The sequence below is a fragment of the Papio anubis genome, chromosome 16 (genome assembly GCF_008728515.1).
Source record: "Papio anubis isolate 15944 chromosome 16, Panubis1.0, whole genome shotgun sequence".
NCBI classification, from domain to species: domain Eukaryota; kingdom Metazoa; phylum Chordata; class Mammalia; order Primates; family Cercopithecidae; genus Papio; species Papio anubis.
In genome coordinates, this window is record NC_044991.1 from 13,597,705 (window position 1) to 13,617,680 (window position 19,976).

Sequence of the window (19,976 nt, forward strand, 5' to 3'; positions counted from 1 at the left end):
TTTTATTTATCCCATGATCACCAAAGTGTTATTTCAATATGCAATCAATATAAAAATTGTTACCATGTTGGTTGACATCCTGTTTGCACTTGGCCTTGGAAACCTATTGTGCGTCTTCCCTATGCAGCTTTTCTCAGTTCAGACTGGCTCAGGAGCTGCGGGTGACCAGCGGCTACCGTCATGGACAGCACAGGGCTACGGAACCAGGTAGGAATTAATGCTGCCTATGGTGGTAATCATGCCTGTAATCCTAGCATTTTGGAAGGCCGAGGTGGGTGGGATCACCTGAGGTCATGAGTTCGAGACCAGGCTGGCCAACATGGTGAAACCCCGTCTCTACTAAAATAAAATTTAGCCAGGCATGGTGGTGGGCACCTGTAATCCCAGTTACTCGGGAGACTGAGGCAAGAGAATTGCTTGAACCTGGGGAAGTGGAGGTTGCGGTGAGCTGAAATCGTTCCACTGCACTCTAGCCTGGTTAACAGAGTGAGACTCTATCCCCCACCCCCGCAAAAAAAAAAAAAAAAGGAACAAGGTAGGAATTCAAATAAACAGAAAATAGCATCAAACCCCACCCCTGCCTCTCCTTTCTCCTCTCCAGTCCCCAGAGTACATGGGCCCAGCCTCCTTTACTCTCTCTCAGGCCTGTAGCTCCTTTAGTCTCTCCCGTCCAGGTAAGCACCTGGCCTCACCTGTGTGAGCCCCTGCACTCACCTGCACTGGGCTCTGCATAGTCCCCAGTCCTTGACCGCCCCTACCTCATGCTCTTGGGGACCAGGGGCTGTAACCAGGCAGGCATGTCACCAGGCAACAGGCCTCGGGGGAGAGCTCAGATCTCCCGCACCTGCCTGCCAGCCTCTGGGGTGCCCATGGGCGGGGGATGGGGCGGGCCGGCCCTGCCTTCTCCTGCCTCCTGCCTGTTTACCTGTCCTCAGTCACAGTGCTGTCCTGGGCCCAGCAGGAGGAGCCCCATGGAGCCTGGGGCCACAGGCCACAGGGGACAAGGGCCAGACACCCTGGCCATGGCTCTAGGCCATTGATCCAGCCCGGGCTGGCCCGGTGGGGGTAGGGAGGCCTTGGCCTGGACAAACAAAGGCTCCTGAGGCCTGCGTGCAGGCCCAGCACCTATCCGCCACTCCCAAAGGTAAGCGGGGGCCTCCAGAACAGGGGACCAGGATCTATAAATGACTTAGTGACAGTGTCCACTCCAAGAGCTGGGCCTGGCTCCCTGGGGCCTGAGTCACCTACCCTGCTCCAAGGCCAGGCCTGCAGGGCCTCATCGGCCAGAGGGTGATCAGTGAGCAGAAGGTGAGGGGCCCACAGAGCTGGGGAGGGGAGGGACCATGCAGGGTGACACCAGGTGTGTGGACAGGCACAGCATCAGTGCTGGGTGGTTGGTGGCCTGGGATTCAGGCGGCAGGGACAGGAGGAAGGCAGAGGCCACCCTACGCCTGCCTCGCAGGACTGGACGTGCTGCCCCCTCCATACCCGGTACCCCACCTGGGCCTTCTGGTGTAGGAGACAGGCCCAGAGCCCCACATTGCACCTATGTACTGACTTAAGCACGGGACCCTGGGCTCGAAGGCTCAGAGTTGGCGTGTATGTGTCTGTGTGTTTGTGTGTGTGTTCGTGTGTGTGTTCGTGTGTGTGTGGGAAGGGCGTGCATCTGTGAATTTTTGTGTCATGAATATCCCTCGCGTGTCTCCATCTGTGTACATCTGTGGGTCTGTGAATGTGTTTATATGTGTGGAAGGGAGCCCCGCCCAGTCTCCCACACTCTCAGGTCTCTAGGGCCTAATGACTTCACTGAAAGATGCACCTATAACCCTAGCCCAGAGTCCCCGCTCTGCTCTGCTCTGCCCTGGCTAAGGGACCTCGGGTAAGTCATGTTACTGCTCTCTACCTCAGTTTCCCCAGCCATTAAACAGAGTCAGCAAAGCACGCACCCCAGGCTGTTGGAGGCGGCAGTGGAGTTCGCAGCGCCGCCCAGCGCAGGGCTGGCACATGGTAGGAGTTCACACGCAGTGGTTGGATACAGATCTGCATTGCCGGGGAGTGGCGGCCCCGCCCCAAGGAGCTCAGCCTCCAGCGGGCAGACTCGAGAGCCACCAATGGCCAGAAGGGCAGGAGGGAGTGAAGAGCAGGTGCCAGGGTGGGGTCCAGGTGCTCAGAGCTGCAGGACTGCTTCAGGCCCCTGTGGCAATTGGAGCACAGTCCCCGCTTCCAGGAGGTCAATGTGAGGGGCAGAGAGAGTGCCCATAGGTGAACCGCACATCGCGAGGCACAGCTGCTCCTTCTAGGGCACTCTGGGAGAGCTGCAAAGAGGTGAGGTCTGAGCGGAGGTGACACGGGCCGCATAAGAGCTGGCCAGGCTGGGAGGTGGGGGCCCAGGCAGAAGGAAGAGTGTGGGGATGCCTGGCTGTGAACAAGCACTGACAGGGCTCAAGGTCCAGGAGGGCTCTTGGTGCTGGCTGGCTGCTCTTAATCCGTAAATGTTTGCTACCATCCCATTGTTAAAATTTCTTACCAAGGGAAGGCAGTCCAGTGTCCCCGGGGTGCGACAGGGAGAAGAGAGGGTGAGAAAAAAGGAGGCAGGAGAAGGTGGCCAGGCCACATATGCACACAGCACCTTGGAGTTCCGTGGGGAGGAAGGAGCTGGGACCTTGTCATTCATTTGTTCAACAATTACTGAGTGTCCGCTGAGTACCAGACTCGGCTCTCGCGCAGCTTACAGACAGGGAGGAGACAGATAAACGACATATTTGCATATCAGGCAATTTAGGCCTCAGTCATTGCTATAAAGAAAAATGCAGGAGAGACAGGGGAGTGCCCAGGGAAGGCCTCTCTGGAAAGGTGACATGTGACACCTTGGAGCAGGTAAAGGAGGGAGCTATGAGGCAAGCAGAAAGGAAAGCATCCCAGGCTCAGCAAGGAGCAAACTCCCATTCAGCGAAGAGGACAGAAAACCTAGCCCCTGGGCCTTGTGGGACTGAGTTCTAGTTGGATGGAAGCCGTGGGAGGCTCGTGGAGAGGGCACATAGTGACAACACGCAGTGTTTTTTTATATTTTTAGTAGAGACGGGATTTCACCTTGTTAGCCAGGATGGTCTCGATCTCCTGACCTGGTGATCCGCCTGCCTCGGCCTCCCAAAGTGCTAGGATTACAAACTTGAGCCACCGCGCCCGGCCTGGGTGGGAAGTTATGATGAGCCTGGGGGAGTTAATTTCCCACTACCACCATTTGGACCATGGCTTGGGTTTTTACAGAGAGTTTCCTGAAAACGAACCCCTCTGTGCTGCTCAAGTCCTCCCAGATGGATGCGAGGGGGTCTTTAGAGGGGGGCAAAATCTGCATAGAGAAGGAGGCCTGGCTTGGAGGATGAGAGGGGAGGGGAGGCCCGCGAGGCACTTCACCCTGAGCTGCCCCTCTTCGGGGCTCCTCTAATGGACCCATGACCTTCTCTGAGCCTCAGTTTCCCTCTCTTTACACTGATTATCTGAGAGGTAGTAGGGCACCAGGAATACTGTGAACATTTGAGGAAGTGGGCAGGGCTCTCCCACCCATTGCCCATTGCCGGACATTGATCATTTACCATTCCCTGGCCTTGGCCCCATAAAAGCCAGTAGGGCCCATCCCACATGTGGGAATATCCTAGCTTAGGGTGTGGAGGGGGGTGCCATGCCCAATGAGGGTCCCCTGCAGTCCCTCCCTTCCTTGTATCTGATGGGGACCGCTCAACAGAGTCACTGTGGCTGGACACCAAAGACCCTTAGCTGGGAAGGATGCCAAGGGGAGCTGGAGGGAGCCGGGAAGCTGGGAGAAGGGCCAGGACCCTTCATATCCACCTAGGAGGATTTTGAGCGTCACTAAAGAGCCACATTTTTGGAAACCCACTTTGTAAAACCCCAAGACACAGCCCAAAGGAAGCCCCCGCCTGCATCTGGGGTGCATTTTATTAATTTTATTTTTTTAATGGTTTTTTTTGAGCAGAGTCTTGCTCTGTCACCCAGGCTGGAGTACAATAGCATGATCTTGGCATACTGCAACCTCCCTTGCCCGGGTTCAAGTGATTCTCCTGCCTCAGCCTCCCGAGTAGCTGGGATTACAGGCGCCCACCACCACGCCCGGCTAATTTTTGTATTTTTCATAGTGACAGGGTTTCACCATATTGGCCAGGCTGATCTCGAACTCCTGACCTCAGGTGATCCACCCACCTGAGGTGTTGGGATTACAGGCGTGAGCCACCGCGCCCGGCCCTGGGGTGCATTTTAAAGCTACTCAGTATTTGTGGATACAGTAAGAGGAGATGAACTTCCCAGTAGTGTGGAGCCCTTGCTCTCCTGGTGGGCGGGTCAAAGGCTTTCTCTGTACTGTGGGGAAACCTGCCTGAAAGGCCAAATACATTGGGATATTTGCTTCAAAGCCTCTCAAAATAGAGTTGGAACCCTGGAACATGGAGAGGGGTGACATTCAGTTGCTATTGAATCATGATTTGTTAATCAACAGCTCATTTATGGGAGGCATCTTAGATTAGTGGAAAAAGCAGGGAGTCAGACATCCAGACTCAACCTCCACTTTCCTGCTGTGTGACCTTGGGCAAGTGGCTTAGCCTCTCTGGGCTTCATGGTTTTTTTTTTTTAATCTGTAAAATGCATCTGAGAGTGAATGCCAGGTATTCAACTCACATTGGAAAAATGGGGCTAGGAAAAGCCCTAGACTGCGTTATTGCTAGAACACTCTGGGTCTCAGTTTCCTCATCTGTTCAATGGGTACAGAACTGGAGGTTTAAGTGAGATAATGCAGGTGAAGTACCCATGTGGTGTGGGCTTGAGGAAGAAAACATGGGACAATGGTTCCACATCCCTGGGTGACCTGAAGATTAAGTGTGAAATGTCTCATGAGGGCACGAAATGAATATTAGTTTTTGTTCCCTTCCTCTGCTGTGAGAGTTTGAGAGTAGAAAGGTGAGAGAGATGGTACTCTGTGAAGGAAGGCAGGTCCCTGGCCCAGCACAGTGCCAGCTCAGGGGATTCTGGGGCAGGGGCTAAGTGCATCGGCTGTGTGGGCATGGTGGGAAGCTCTGCGAACCAGAACCAGGAGCAAGAAACAGCATTCCTTGCGTGGAAGGGAAATGAGGGCAAGAGGTCCGATGCCTACAGAATGCACCCCATGTACTTCAGTTCTGTCTGTGGGTGCAGCCTCTAGGGAGGTGGGTGTTCAGGCACTGAGACCTCCGTCTGTCCTCTGACCATAGGGAAGCCAGCGGGAAGCAAAGGTGGGGTTCTTGAGCCACACCCAGTCCAGCTCTGGTGCCTGCCCTCTGGGGTGAGCTGCCTTGAGATGCACTTCGCTCCTCTGTGAACTGTCTCGGCACCCACTTCCGGTCACTGCCGCCTGATGTTGTTACTCTTCCACTCCAAAAGGCAAGGAAGTCCTGCTTCTGTACCCCACCAGTGCTCAGCAGAGGCTCCCTTGCAAATGCGAGGCTGATTCCAACTTCGGTCTGTTTCTCTGGCAGGATGCCTGTGGCCAAGGCCCCCCAGGTGGCTGGTGGGCAGGGGGACGGAGGTGATGGCGAGGAAGCGGAGCCGGAGGGGATGTTCAAGGCCCGTGAGGACTCCAAGAGAAAAGCCCGGGGCTACCTCCGCCTGGCGCCCCTGTGGCTGACCCTGGTTGTGCTGACTTCGGTGGGGGTGCTACTCTGGTATTTCCTAGGTAACGTTGTGGGACCGCCTGGGAGAGGCACCTGGGGAGGACTTAGTAGCAGGCACAGCAGGACAGAACTGGGTTCCAGGCTCAGCCATGCTTAGCATGTTGCTGTGTGATCTTGGGCAAGTCACTTCTCCTCTCTGGGTCTCCCTCCCTGTCCTGTCAGCTGGAGACGCTGTCAGAGCCTGGCTCCAGGTCCTATGGCTCAGGCCTGCTTCCTGCTTGGGCAAAGTGCCCCAAGGCTCCCTCCCAGGTGGGGAAAGTGGGCTCTCCTAGCACTCAGTTCTTGTGAACCAACCATCCCCCAGAGCATAAACATTGCCTTCCCTTGCCTACAGTCCTCCTGGATTGCCCCTGAGGCTTGGAGCCAACCCAGGCCTGAAGAAGGAGGCCCAGAGGCACTCATGGTGCCTGGTACCAATTAGTGCCTCTGCTCACTTGAGCCCAGCCTGGGTTCTCCTCTAGGGTGGGGACCACAGCTCTATCCCCTCTGGGTCTCCAGGGTCCAGCATGAATGGGGGATGGAGCGGGCAGCTGGAGAGCAGCTAGCCTTGGGGGCCTCTCCCATGTCCTTAATTATGGCCGGCCCCTCCCTGATCTCACAGCCCTCAGTCAGTGCCCTGGTGCTTGGGGAGCAACTGGCCTGTGCTCTGGGCCCATTCATCCAGGCTTCCATTCATTCATTCATTGAATAAATGCTCTTGAGCATCTATTATCTTTCTCTAAGATTGATGGAGTCTATCCTCTTCCTTCTGCCTTTGACAGTGGGAAGTAATGGAGAAACCAAACTAGACTGTGCCTATACACTGTACACTGTAGAAGACCCATTCATTCGTTCATTTATTTAGTGCCAAGCACCTCCTGTGTGCCAGGTACTGGGGTCAGCCCCTGTCCTTGTGATTTAGCCAAGGCATCAGACCTGACACTTACGCTAAAACACAGCATGTGCTGGGACAGAGAAAGCTGAGGGCTGGGAGGCCACAGCAGGGACAATCCAGCTGCCTGTGTGATCAGAGGCATCCCATTAAACATCCTGCGAAGGTTAGCTAGTGCTTTTACTGGCCGAATCTCCTGGTGGAATTCCAGGCCTGTTGAAAGCAACCTGGGGACCAACCTTGCAGCAGTGGAGAGAAATCCACGTAGGCCTAGATCCAAGGGGGTCAGGGTTGGTGGTGTCTGGAACCAGCCTCTGGGAGTGATGCTGTTGGGAACCCCAGGTCTGACATGGGCCTGCTTGCAATGACTTACAGTGATTCTACCCAGAGTTGAGCAACGCAGGCATTAGACGCTGTGTACATTTCACCACCGGCAAGAAGCCAGTGCCCCAGATAGCACAGGGCTGTGGGGGCCTCCTCAGGTTTCGGGCTAATGAGTCTTAAGGGTAAACCATGGGGCACCGGGCTGGAGGGGCAGGAACTCACCTGCCAATTATTTCTTTTTGCAGAGGAGTTTAATTCCCCCTGATTATGCTCCTGGGGTAAATCATCCCCACCCCAGGAGAGGTGCTCCATGGGGCTGAGGACCCAAGGGGTGAGTGCTCCCAAGCCTTGGCTGGGGGTAGCCAACTCCCCCACAGAGGGATTAAGGGTTGGAGGAGGCACTTCGGGAGCTGTTTGAAAGACTCCTCCCGCCTGGACCAGGCTGTGCTCCTGAGACTGGGTGCTGGGCAAGGAGGTGGATCTGGAAGAGGAGGTACACAAGTGGCCGGTGACACTGGTGCATAGGCCCCAAGCAAGGAGGGCAGCCTGGCCCGAGGAGAGGGTGGGGTCGGCTTCCCAGGGAGGATGGTAGCAGAGCCCTTAATACCACTAACCATATTTCCTGGGTCCTTTTCCTTTCCGGCTCTCCCAGGCAGGAGTTTTATATGTTCTCAAGCCCCCAGCACCCGCCTGCCCCCGTCTCTTGCTTCAGTGAGAAAACAGAATGGCTTAGAAGAGAAGCCCCACACATGTCAGCCCACCTGCCCTCCCAGCTGCGTCAGGTGCACTCCTCCGGAGCCCTCTATCCCGCCCCCTCTGCGCACACAATGGCCCGGCACCAGCAAGGATGCCCTCTCTCCCCCAGCAGCAGCGTCTATCAGTGTCCCTTGGGGTGCCTCCCCCATTTCTCTGCTCCTTGAAGGAGCTGTCAGTCCACACACCGAGTCTCTCTGTGCCCTTTCCAACCTGGTTCCCCGTGCCCCCCAACTCCAACGGCCATTGTCAAGCTCACCAGGTTGCTAAATCCAATGTCCAGTTCTCAGTCTTCATTGCACTTGACCCGGGGGCTCACTCCCACCTCCAGACGCCCTTTCCTCTCTTGACTTTGGGCCGCCACTGGGTCCTTTCTGCTCAGCAGGTTGCTTTTTCTGTGTCCCTGATGATGGGGGGGGCCTCTCCTTTCTCTCTCCACCACTTCTTTCGTGATCTCATCTGCTACCCTTAGCTTCGAGTGCCCTTTATACCCTGATGACACCCACGTTTGCATTTCTAGCCTGGGCCTCTCCCTTGAGCTTGACTCTAGAGCTGCCCCTGCTCTTCCTTTCATATGTCTAAGGAGCATCTCAGACCCCAGGTGTTCAGACCGTGAGGTCTCTGCATAATTTCCCCCAGACCTGCACCTCCCACATCTCAGTCCAAGACCACTTCTTTCTGGCATCTTCCCCTTACTCCTCTCTTTCTTTTCCACCCCAGCCCCAATTTGCCAGCAAACCTGGTCATCTCTGACTCCAAAATACATCAAAAATGGCTGAAGCCAATCACTTCCCACCCTCTCCTCTGCCGCAGCCGGGGCCAGGCTCTGTCCCCTTGGACATCTCTGCCCTGGAGCCCTGCAGGTGTGTCCTCGATGCTCTCCCTGCCTCTCCCCCGCCTTCTTAGAGCCTTTCTCAACATAACAGCAGAGGGACCATTTGATGAAGCAAACCAAATCCTCTAATTTCCCTGCTTAAAATCTCGCGTGGGGCCAGGCACGTGGCTCACGCCTGTAATCCCAGCACTTTGGGAGGCCGAGGTGGATGGATCACCTGAGGTCGGGAGTTCGAGACCAGCCTGACCAACAGGGAGAAACCCTGTCTCTACTAAAAATGCAAAATTAACAGGGCGTGGTGGCACATGCCTGTAATCCCAGCTACTCGAGAGGCTGAGGCAGGAGAATCGCTTGAACCTGGGAGGCAGAGGTTGTGGTGAGCCAACATCGCACCATTGCACTCCAGCCTGGGCAACAAGAGCAAAACTCCGTCTCAAAAACAAACAAAACAAAACAAAACACCTCCCATTCCTCCCATCTTACCCAGGGTGAAAGCCCGAGTCCTCCCAGGCCTGACAAGCCCTACCCGGCTTCTCCCCTTCCCAATCTCATACCCTCCTGCTGTCCCCTTCCCAATCTCATATCCTCCTGCTGTCCCCTTCCCAATCTCATACCCTCCTGCTGTCCCGTTGCTCACTCTTTGCTGCTCCTGAACCACACCAGGCCTTTGCACTTGCCCCTGCCTGTGACACTCTTTCCACAGATGTACATCATCTTCTTCCCTGACCTCCATACTGCAGCCCGCCCCACGCCCTGGTTTCTACCGCACTGATCACCTCTAACCTGTTATACGCTATGTGTGGTTTACTGTCTGATTCCTTGCTAGTCTGCAAGCTATTAAGGGCAGTTTTTTCTTGATTGTTCTGTTCGTTGTTTTGCTCATATAGTCCCAAGTGCTTTGGCTCAGTTCCTACACATAGCAGGCTCTCAGGAAGTATTTGTTGAGTAGATAAATAGGCGTGTAAACCAGGGCTATGAGTCTACCCTCTTCACTTCAGCCAAAATAGTCTTTGCAAAACAGAAGTATGATGACATCATTTCTGATTTTAAACCTTTCACGGTTTCCCTTGTTCTTCGGGTAAAGACCCAATGGGCCCTGCCCTGCGGAGGCCCCAGCTCCTTGCCACCCCTCCCCATCCCTGATTGCTCCAGTCAAACAGGCTTTCAGCCCGGGTCCTCACCATAGTCCCCGTGCCACCAGCCCTGTGCCCCATGCTGCTCCCTCTGTTTGAAGGTACTTCTCTTCCTCTTCTCTTACCAATTTACGGTTTCCCCATCCCTACATACCAGCTGGAGGGTCACTCCACTCTGGCCCAGGCTGAGTGTCCTCGTCACGTCCCCTCAACAGCACCGAGTGGCACTGCTCCCTGATGGCACTGTTCACAGATGGGTGCCGCGTGCTGTGTGTTTGCCAGCGCCACGCCTTTCTTATCCACCACTGTCAGCTTCACGAGGGGAGACACATCTGTCTTGGTTAACTAGCGTACCCCATGTAGTCGGTGCTTAGCACACACCTCTGGGATCCCTGGATGACCTCACGAGTGGAAGGATGCCTAGTGGTGCTGACCCACAGCCTTGGCCTCCTGGGCCTATGCGGATTTCCTGGCCTTCCTGTCGTTGGTGTCCTGGACTGCTCGCTGTGTCAGCCTCTCCCTGGGAACCTGTAGGACACCATCCATCTGGGAGCCTCTCACCTCCCTGGCACTGTGCAGCCAGTTTGTCATCCAATAAACTTTGGATGACCATGATCACAATGGCAGTAACAAAGATGATGATGATGATGACGATGATGGTGCTGTGGAGACCCAAGACACTGAGGCTGAGCAGAGGGTGTGGGTGGCAGGAGAAGGCATGGAAGAGACAGGGGCCTTTCCCATCGGCTTCCTCCATTAACCCTGCTGGTTCCTTCCTGGGCAGGGTACAAGGCGGAGGTGACGGTCAGCCAGGTGTACTCAGGCAGCCTGCGCGTGCTCAATCGCCACTTCTCCCAGGATCTCACCCGCCGGGAATCCAGTGCCTTCCGCAGTGAAACCGCCAAAGCCCAGAAGATGGTAGGAAAGGATTTGGGGGATGAGAGGGAGGGAATGTGGGGGTGAAAAGAGAGCAGTGGGGTCTGATCACATGGAGCCAGTTGGTCAATCCATCTGGAGCACTCACGGAGACCACAGCCCTGCTCCAGGCACCATGGAAGCAGATGAGGTTGAGGGTGATGGGAAAGTTAGCAGACGCTTGAGTCAATCGCGCTTGGATTAGATCCTGATCCTGCCTCTTACCAGGGGTGGAGCATGACCTTGGGAAAGCTCCTGCAGTGCAGCTGACACTGTCAAGGGCCCACTCCTGCCCTTCCATTACAGGACAGTGGCCCGCTCCTGCCCCTCCGTTACAGGACGTGGCCCGCTTCTGCCCCTCCGTTACAGGACGGTGGTTCGCTCCTGCCCCTCCGTTACAGGACGGTGGCCCGCTCCTGCCTCTCTGTTACTGCCCCTCCGTTACAGGATGGTGGCCCGCTCCTGCCCCTCCGTTACTGCCCTCCGTTACAGGACGTGGCCCGCTCCTGCCCCTCCGTTACAGGACGGTGGCCCGCTCCTGCCCCTCCGTTACTGCCCCTCCGTTACAGGACGTGGCCCGCTCCTGCCCCTCTGTTACAGGACGATGGCCCGCTCCTGCCCCTCCGTTACAGGACGGTGGCTCGCTGCACAGAGGCTGGTCTACTGCCTGCCACTCTCAGGCTGCAGGATCAGTGCCCAGCAAGGCAGGCCAGAAGTGCCAGGGAGTTATTCCCAGGAACAGCCCTGAGCCATGAGCGCTGGAGTGGGTGGATCAATACCACAGCTTCTTCGGCCCTGGCTGGGGGAACGGTTCAGAGAGCGTTCCAGGCTGCCTCCCAGAGATGCCCTGCTGGGCTAAGCTCAGATGCTCTCAGCTCTACACTGCACATTCATGGCCCCGTGTTGGTTACCCACTTTCCAGTCTCTCCCTCCCAACTACTGTTTCCCGGAATCACCTCCAAATAAACCACTTGCCCCACCTTGTCAATGGAGGGTCTGCTTCTGGGGGACCCAGCCTGAGGCTGCCTGTTTCCTCCTCCATGAAGTGGGCGTGATAACAACAGGACCCGGCTGCAGATTTGTTGCGGGTTGCAGTGAAGTTGAGATAACACGAACACTATTCCCACGCCGCGCAAATGCTTGAGAGCCTGTAATCCTGCCAGCAGCGCTGTAGTTGGAGATGTGCAAAAAATCCAGCCAGCTGTGCTACCCATCAGAGCTGCTGGCTTGTCCCAGGCCATGGGAGGAGGTGCAGAGGGGACCCAGGAGATGAGTGGGGTTTTTCAGAGTTGAGGAGTGACTTTTGGCAAGGTGCAGTGGGGTCATCGGCAGTGCGGGTGGAGGTGAGAGTCAGGTAGAGGGGAAAGGGAAAGATGGGGAGGTTCATGCATGCCCCGGCCTGGCCACTCAGCACTGTGTGACTGTGATCAAGCCTGTCCACCGTGGAGGCTCCTGCATGGAGCGGGGCTGCCGGGAGGAGCAAAGGGCACCCTGAAGTAGGAAGTGGCCCTCCTTGCAGAGGGTCCCAGGAGCTCCTGTCTTCCCTTCTTACAGCTCAAGGAGCTCATCGCCAGCACCCGCCTGGGAACTTATTACAACTCCAGCTCCGTCTATTCCTTTGGGTGAGTTGTCCTTGCCCCTGACAAGCTCCTGCAAGAAGCTGAGATACAAAGAGTGGGAGGGGACTCTGTAGGCTTCTGATGCAATGCCTTCATGTTTCAAATGGGAACACTAAGGCACGGAGAGGGAACTCGGCTTCCTGCATGTCACCCTCCCTTCACTGGGCTCATCTGTAGAATGGAAACATGGGTGTGATAGGTTTGCACCAGGCAATGACTGTGATGGCTGATCAAGGGCTTGACACCATCAGGCGAGGCCATGTTGGAGGGCGATGGGGTTACGAGCATTGGCTCCAGGGCCTGGCTGCCCTGTTCGCATCTGGTTCTGCTACTTGCATTGCGGCATAGTCTATGAGGCACAAGTTCACCTCTCGTGCCTCAGTTTTCTCATTTGTAAAATAAGGATGATGAGAGCGCCTCCTTCAGAGGTTGCTAGGAGGCTTCTGTGTGAAGATGGACAGCAATGGCTGGGGTGCGGAAAGTGCTCAACGTGCATGAGCAGGGGCGGGGCGGGGGCCAGACCTCAGAATCCTTCCCTGGCCCCTCTCATTTCTGCCTGCCTTAGGGAGGGGCCGCTCACCTGCTTCTTCTGGTTCATTCTCCAAATCCCCGAGCACCGCCGGCCGATGCTGAGCCCCGAGGTGGTGCAGGCACTGCTGGTGGAGGAGCTGCTGTCCACAGTCAACAGCTCGGCGGCCGTCCCCTACAGGGCCGAGTACGAAGTGGACCCCGAGGGCCTAGTGATCCTAGGTCGGTACTGGGAGCGGAAACGTGGGGTCGGCCTTGTGAGGTTGGGAGAAACAAGCGGTGGTGTGGCCTGGGGAGGCTGCCTGCCAGGGCTGGGGTGCCCTCAGGGTGGGCCCCCCAGGAGAGCCCCCCAGGTGAGGTAGCAGAGCCATTGCATTCAAGGAGCCAGGAAGGAAAGGTGGGGTGGGGGTGCTTAGGGTAAATCTCAGACAAGGCTGGCTCCAAGAGTCTCCTCTAATTTTATTTTCATTGTATTTTCTTTTATTTATTTTGTCCTTGTTTCTTTGTTTGTTCATTTCCTTTTATCAGAAGCCAGTGTGAAAGACATAGCCGCACTGAATTCCACGCTGGGTACGCTACTTTTTTCCCCTCCCCACTTTCCTTTTGAGTTGGTGTTTGTATTGACTTTGTTGTGTGTCAGGGGGACACATGGCCTCTGTCATGGGTGCAGAGAGCCCTGGCCCAGAGTCACCCAGGGGATGCCATGGTGGACTCAGTGATGTGTCCCCAGCAAGTCTTGGAACCTGTAGGGGGAGAGGAGGTGGCTTTGTGCACTCATGTATTTTGTGTGTGTCTTGTAGACAAGTGTGCATGTGTTCCTGTGTGGGTGTGAGAATGAGTCAGATTTAGTGGTCCACAAACGTGACTCTCCTTCTCTATCATTGACTTCAACCTGCCCACAAGCCATTTTTCCACTGATGGTAGAAAATCACCTCGCCAATTCACGGTGTGTCAGGTCTTTTGGAGGTAGCGGTGCCATTGCATTCAAAAACACTCCTTCCACCTTTTCCTTTCCTTCCCAGTCAGGCTCATCAGCCCTCCCTCCCTACCTGGTGCCATATTGCTAGAGTCACCTTGCGTTTCTCCAAGTGGACCCACAATTTTTCAGCTGACCAGCAGAGTCACCGCGCTGCACAAGGCAGGAGGTGCTGTCCAAGTTGTAGTTTGTGTGAGTTGTGCAGTGCACCAACTGGGCTGCTGGACTGTACAGCCCCTAAATTCTCAGATTCCTCCTACACTATCTAGCATTGTCACCCAGAGCCAAGGTGGGGGTGAGCGTCTCAACCCCTTCTCAGGGAGGGAGGCAGAGTTTACATCCTTATTATACTTTTCCTTAACTTCCCCTCTTCCCATCCTGCTGGTCAAATGTTTGCTTCTTTGTTGGATGGAGGTGATGAGCTCAAAGTACAGTTTTCAAAGAGGTGAAATCATGATTCTCATACAAAGATAGAGTGACCACGTGTCAAATATGTATTTAGCTGATTAACAGGGGAACCAGCGGAATGGTAAAGAATGCAAGAAACTGATCAATCTGTCTGTCTGTCTATCTATCTATCTATCTTTCTATCTATCTATCATCCCTCTCTTGATATCTGTCTGTCTACAGTTGTTCTGTAATTATCTGTGCTCAGTGGGTGTTCATTTCATGAGTGAATGATTTAACAAATGAATGAAAGCATGAATGAGGTGACTGGGTCAGTGTGCGTCCAGAGCAGAGTCTCAGGGAGCAGCGGTAACAACTTAAATCCTTGAAGTGGACTTTCTGAGCACTTCCTTTATGCCAGGCCCCATTCCTGCTCTGAGGACACCAGGATGACCGTGTCCTCACCCCTGCCCTCGGAGGAGCTTCAAGCCCCATGAGGGAGACAGACACATAAACAGATTCTCATAACATCAAGTGCCAGTGTGAGAATAGAGGCCCCAGAGGCAGTGGAGAGAGGGAATTGTTTGTTCCAAAGCAGAGGAGGGGGTAAATCAAGAGCCTCACACAGAGTCCCAGATCTACAGGAGGAAGGGGTGCTCCTGACTGGGGGATCCTGGAAGACTTCATGGAGGGGGCATCAGATTTGGGCATGGGCCGAGCGTGTTGGCACACGCCTGTAATCCAGGCACTTTGGGAGGCCGAGTTGAGCAGATCACCTGAGGTCAAGAGTTCGAGGCCAGCCTGGCCAACATGGCAAAACCCCGTCTCTACTAAATATACAAAATTAGCGGGGCGTGGTGGCCCATGCCTATAATCCCAGGTACTTGGGAGGCTGAGGCAGGAGAATTTCTTGAACCCAGGAAGTGTAGGTTGCAGTGAGCTGAGATTACACCATTGCACTCCAGCCTGGGCGACAAGAGCAAACCCCATTCAAAAAAAAAATTAGCCGGGCATGGTGGTGTGCACCTGCAGTCCTAGCTACTCGGGGGTGGAGGAGGGGAGGCTAAGGTGGGAGGATCACCCGAGCTCAGGAGGTTGAGGCTGCAATGAGCTGTTGTGATGGCATCACTGCACTCCAGCCTGGGTGACAGGCTGTCTCAACAATAAAATAAAATAATTTTTAAAAGAAAAAGAAATTCGGGCGTGGGGGTAGGCAGGGATTTGTCAGGGTGAGAAGGAGAAAGGGTTCCCTGGGCAGAGAGAATGGCAGAGGCAAAGGCCAGGGGAGGGCAACACCCAAGACATGTTCAGTTACTTCCTCCCTGCCCCGAGAGGTGCCAGGCTCCCTGAAGGTGCTTCTGATTAACAAGAGGTTAGCACACACCTCTCCACTGAATTCACCTAAAAAAAAAAAAAAAAAAAAAAAAAAAGAGTAATTATTAAAGTGGCAAGAGCAAAGAATCTGCTTAGAGCAAGATTTAAAGAACACAAAACCCTAGGAAGAGCCAGGCATCTTTCCCCAGCTGCTGGTGGAGGCTCTGTCCCTTCCCTAGGCAGATACTGTTGGTCTCTCCCTGGGGAGCTCAGCTCCCCACTGCAGTCAGCACAGCCAGGGGTCAGGGAGAAGGGGCTGAGCCACAGGCGGCAGCATCAGAGCAAAGTGTATTCACCTTCATTCCCTTCCTGGTCCTCAGCACTGCCCGGAGGAGGTCGTAGGACAGGGATTATTATCACATCCATTTGACAGAACTTGGAATGGCTAAGCCACTGGCCGAGGCTCAGTTAACTACCCAGAGGTAGTGAACATCTACCTCTACAGAGTCCGAGGTTGATAATCTACAACCGATAGTAAGTCAGAGTTATTATTCCTGAGAGCCTCGGGGGGACTTAATCAGACGATGCTTGGGGACAGAGACTGGCTCACTGCAGCCTGGACACCGAATCTGGTCCACTGCTGCCTGACCCAGAATGACATCATCACACAGCTGATGAGTGTTGGTGCTAGGTGGGGAGGGTAGTGCCCCTCCCTCCTTCTCTGCAGTTTCCTCCCCCTCCCCCGTCCCCTGGGGGCCCAGCAGATGGCTAGCCTAGGGAGCTGCCCTCAGTCTGACCAAGCTGACAGGGGGAACTTTGCTTGTCGGTGGCCTTCCAAATAAGACGATTTAAAGGAGAGAAAATAGACTGAAAACTCAGGTTTTATAATTTCATGTCACCAGGCTGCCTCCCACATCCCAGGTTCATTCTTAAATCCCCACTGGCTCCTGGAAGAACACTAGGATTCTGGTGAGGTTTAAATGAGATACTGGATGCTCCATGGGAGAGAATATGTTCACTGCCAGACCCTGGTGCCTAGATGGAACACACAGTAGGTGCACAGTCACTGTTTTGAGTGAATGAATGAATGAATGAATGATGCAGGTAGTACTGCTTTGTAAGTTCTAGCAGCGCATCAGAGCTTATGGATTAGATGGAAGAGCAGAGGCTCACTGGTGTGTGGGGTAGGGGTGTAGGGTGTAATGGTGAAGGAGTTGTGAAGTGAGGCAGCCGTGAGATGGGCTAGGTCTGAGCCTCAGGCGGGGCCAGCGGCAGGATGACAAGTCACAGGCCTTTCTTCCCAGCCCTACCTGCTCCGTCTCCCTCACACCCACCTGAGGAGCAGGCAATGTCTTTACTGAGCCCCTACTGTGCAAGGCGCCGTCTCCCTCACACCCACCTGAGGAGCAGGCAATGTCTTTACTGAGCCCCTACTGTGCAAGGCGCCGTGCTGGGCACTCAAACGTGCGTCATGCCACAACCTGCTGGCGACCCTGCAAGGGTGGTGTTATTGTCCCATTCTACAGATGAGGAAACCAAGGCCCAGGAAAGATTAGGTGGTGGCTGGCCAAACCCAGATGTGTCTGGCCCAGGTCTGTGCAATGGGCACAATCATTGAACGTATCTCATAGAGCTGTTGTGGGCATTCAGTGAGACACTGAGGGAAGGCATTCCGCTTGGTTTCTGGCCTGTAGCAAATGCTTGATAAGCACCTGTTTTATTCTGACGACTTCACCATGATTAGCTCAAAGCTCACGTCCTCCCCTCAAGGCAGCCTCCCAGACTCCTCCTTGGGGCAGTCCCTTCTCTCTACCAGAAGTGAAGCCCTCATCCCCTTGCCTCCTCATTGCATGTGGAATCGCTGTTCTCCACAGTGTTGCTCGCAGCAGCCAGAGGAGTGTGTGGTCCAAGCCAGCCCATGTCCAGCCTTGCTCAACCTTCTGTGGCTCCCTATGGCTGCAGGAGAAAGCAGCGTCGGTCCTGGGAGTGGCCTGGTCCGGGCCCCCCTGCCTTCAGCTTGTCCTCTAGACACATGTGCCCTGTGTGTACTTTTCTCAAAGCTGCCTGGCTCGCCCCAGCCTCTTTGCTCACGCGGGGACCCCCCAGGACGCCCCCAGCCCATAGGCTGGGTTTGGAACCATCACCTCCTGAGCTATTCTTGCCTGTTCTGTGTCTGTTTGTCTCCGCTGCCATCCATGTCCCCAGGCAGTGACTGTATCTTTACCTGGGCACTGAGAAAGCATGAAGCTCAGTGGGTGTCCGTTCCATGAGTGAATGACTGAACCAATGAACAAATGCGTGAATGAGGATACTGGCAGGGAAAGAGAAGGATCGGGTAGAGCGTGTCTGGCTGTCCCCACCTGGCTCCCCTGCCCAGCCCATCCTGCCTCGGGGAGGACTTTGAGGAACCTGGCTCCCCAGGGTCCCCTCCTTCTGGGTCACAGGAATCAGGGGCTGTGCCCCTCTTCCCGCTCCAGGTTGTTACCGCTACAGCTACGTGGGCCAGGGTCAGGTCCTCCGGCTGAAGGGACCCGACCACCTGGCGTCCAGCTGCCTGTGGCACCTGCAGGGCCCCGAAGACCTCATGCTCAAACTCCGGCTGGAGTGGACGCTGGCCGAGTGCCGGGACCGACTGGCCATGTATGACGTGGCTGGGCCCCTGGAGAAGAGGCTCATCACCTCGTGAGTCCCTGGGAAGGAGGGCGGGAGGGAGGGCTGGAAAGGGGAATGGCTGATGGGGGGGTTAAAAGTCACACACAGCCGGGCGCGGTGGCTCACGCCTGTAATCCCAGCACTTTGGGAGGCAGTGGGATCTAAAGGTCAGAGATGAGACCACGGTGAAACCCGTTTCTACTAAAATACAAAAAATTAGCCCGGAGGCGTGGTGGCCCGGGCGCCTGTAGTCCCAGCTACTCAGGAGGCTGAGGCAGGAGAATGGCGTGAACCAGGAGTTGAACTGCAGTGAGCGAGATTGCGCCACTGCACTCCAGCCTGGGCGACAGAGGCGGGAACACTGTCTCAAAAAAAAAAAAAAAAAGTCACACACAGCATTCTTAGACAAGTTGGGGTAGGACCTTGGGCCTGGGTATCTGGGAGACAGGACAGCTAGCCTAGAGGGGATAGGAGAGAGGAGGCTGGAGATGGTTGTGTACTGGAGGCGCTTCCCCTCCCCGAGCCTTGGTTTTCCCATTTGTAACAAAGCTATTGTTCTAGATGACCCCTAAAGTCAGCTCTGGGAGGCACTGTGGCTTGTTGGGATGTTTCAGAGCCTGGCTGCAGCCTGGACTTTCAACCTCTGGGCTCATTCCTAAATCCTGACTGCTTCCTGGCAGAGCACCCACCCTCCCTGCTTCCCAGGCTGCTGGTGGGGTTTAAATGAGACACTAGATTTTCAGTGGGAGGGGATATCTTCACTGCCGGGCCCTGGTGCCTAGATCAAACGCACAGTTGGTGTGCAGTATCCATTTTGAGTGAGCCAATGAATGATGTAAGTGGTACTGCTTTGCAAGCTCTAGCAATGCATCAGAGCTCATGGATTAAATGTAAGAGCGGAGAGGTTTCCTGGTGTGTGGGGTGGGGGTGTGGGGGTGTGATGGGGAACCCCCTGCCTCCTAGCTGTGTGCCCTAAGTTACTTTGCCTCTCAGAACCTTCTTACCTTGCATCTTGCGGGATCACTGGAGGATTTAAATCAGACTATCTGTACCATGATCCTTACACATAGTGAGTGCCCAGTAAATGCTAGCCATTATTGTTATCATTATATATAGTCTAACTGGGACTGGGCCACAAAAGGCATGGAGTACCAGGAGCCATTTGGACTTTGATAAGTGGGGAGCTATTGAAAGTTCTGAGATCTGCGGCATATGCGTGGGCTGAGTTCCTGGAGGGCTCTGGGAAGCACAGAGAAGCCAGACACCATCTGACTTCCAGGTCCAAAAAGGGTGGGGACACTTAGGGGGCTTCCCCTGGGGCTTCTCCAGGTGCCCCTCAGCTTGGGAGGGGACCTGACTGCCAGGCCCAACTCTGTTCCTACTCGCTGCGGCTCCTGGTGGCTCCCTCATCCCAGACCCTTGGAGAAGCTCTAAAATGACAGGTTAGACAACATTTGGGGTTCTCAAGCTCGTACCCCAGAAACCTGCTAGGGAATGGGAGTGAGGGGGCCTTTGGTGGTGACAGGAAGACAGAGCAGGTGGCCCCTTGCCCAGGTTCAACCATGTGCTTCGTTTCTGCGTTCCATGTTTCATTGACAAGGGCTCTGCTGCTAGGTAAATAAAATAAACCCCCCCAACAATGAAAGCGAAAGCCCCCATTAAAGGTGACCTCCAGGTCTCTTCCATCCTGATATCGTATCTTCCACCTCCCAGGGAAGATGAGCCAGTAAGGCCAAAAAAGACATGGCTGTGTGGGAGGGTGGGGGGGCCGCGGTCTGGCTGGGGAGACTAGAGCACTGCAGGAAGACCAAGCTGGAATGGTAGGAAGAAGGGATGAGGGCCTGGGGGGCGAGCTGGGTGGTGCCTGCTACTGGAGGCCACCTCCCTCCCCTGGCAAGAGGCCAGAGGAACTGCCCCATCTCTGGACTCTGGGCACCAAGACCTTCCCAGGGAGA

General features: G+C 55.1%; 1 protein-coding gene across 2 annotated transcripts in view; it reads left to right on the top strand.

Annotated features, from left to right (window-relative positions):
• The first annotated feature begins 933 nt into the window (after positions 1–933).
• The window catches only part of TMPRSS6 (transmembrane serine protease 6), a 39,916-nt gene continuing 20,873 nt past the window's right edge, over positions 934–19,976 (top strand). Inside the window, exons 1-7 of one of the 2 annotated variants that reach the window (XM_031656326.1) lie at positions 934–1,144; positions 5,520–5,716; positions 10,415–10,548; positions 12,100–12,167; positions 12,730–12,914; positions 13,221–13,262; positions 17,847–18,051. In XM_031656326.1, coding sequence (XP_031512186.1) covers positions 5,521–5,716; positions 10,415–10,548; positions 12,100–12,167; positions 12,730–12,914; positions 13,221–13,262; positions 17,847–18,051 — 830 coding nt within the window. In that variant the 5' untranslated portion in view covers positions 934–1,144; position 5,520. Of the gene's footprint in view, positions 1,145–5,516; positions 5,717–10,414; positions 10,549–12,099; positions 12,168–12,729; positions 12,915–13,220; positions 13,263–17,846; positions 18,052–19,976 lie in introns of those variants that run through there. The other variant, XM_031656327.1, reaches the window with a different exon arrangement.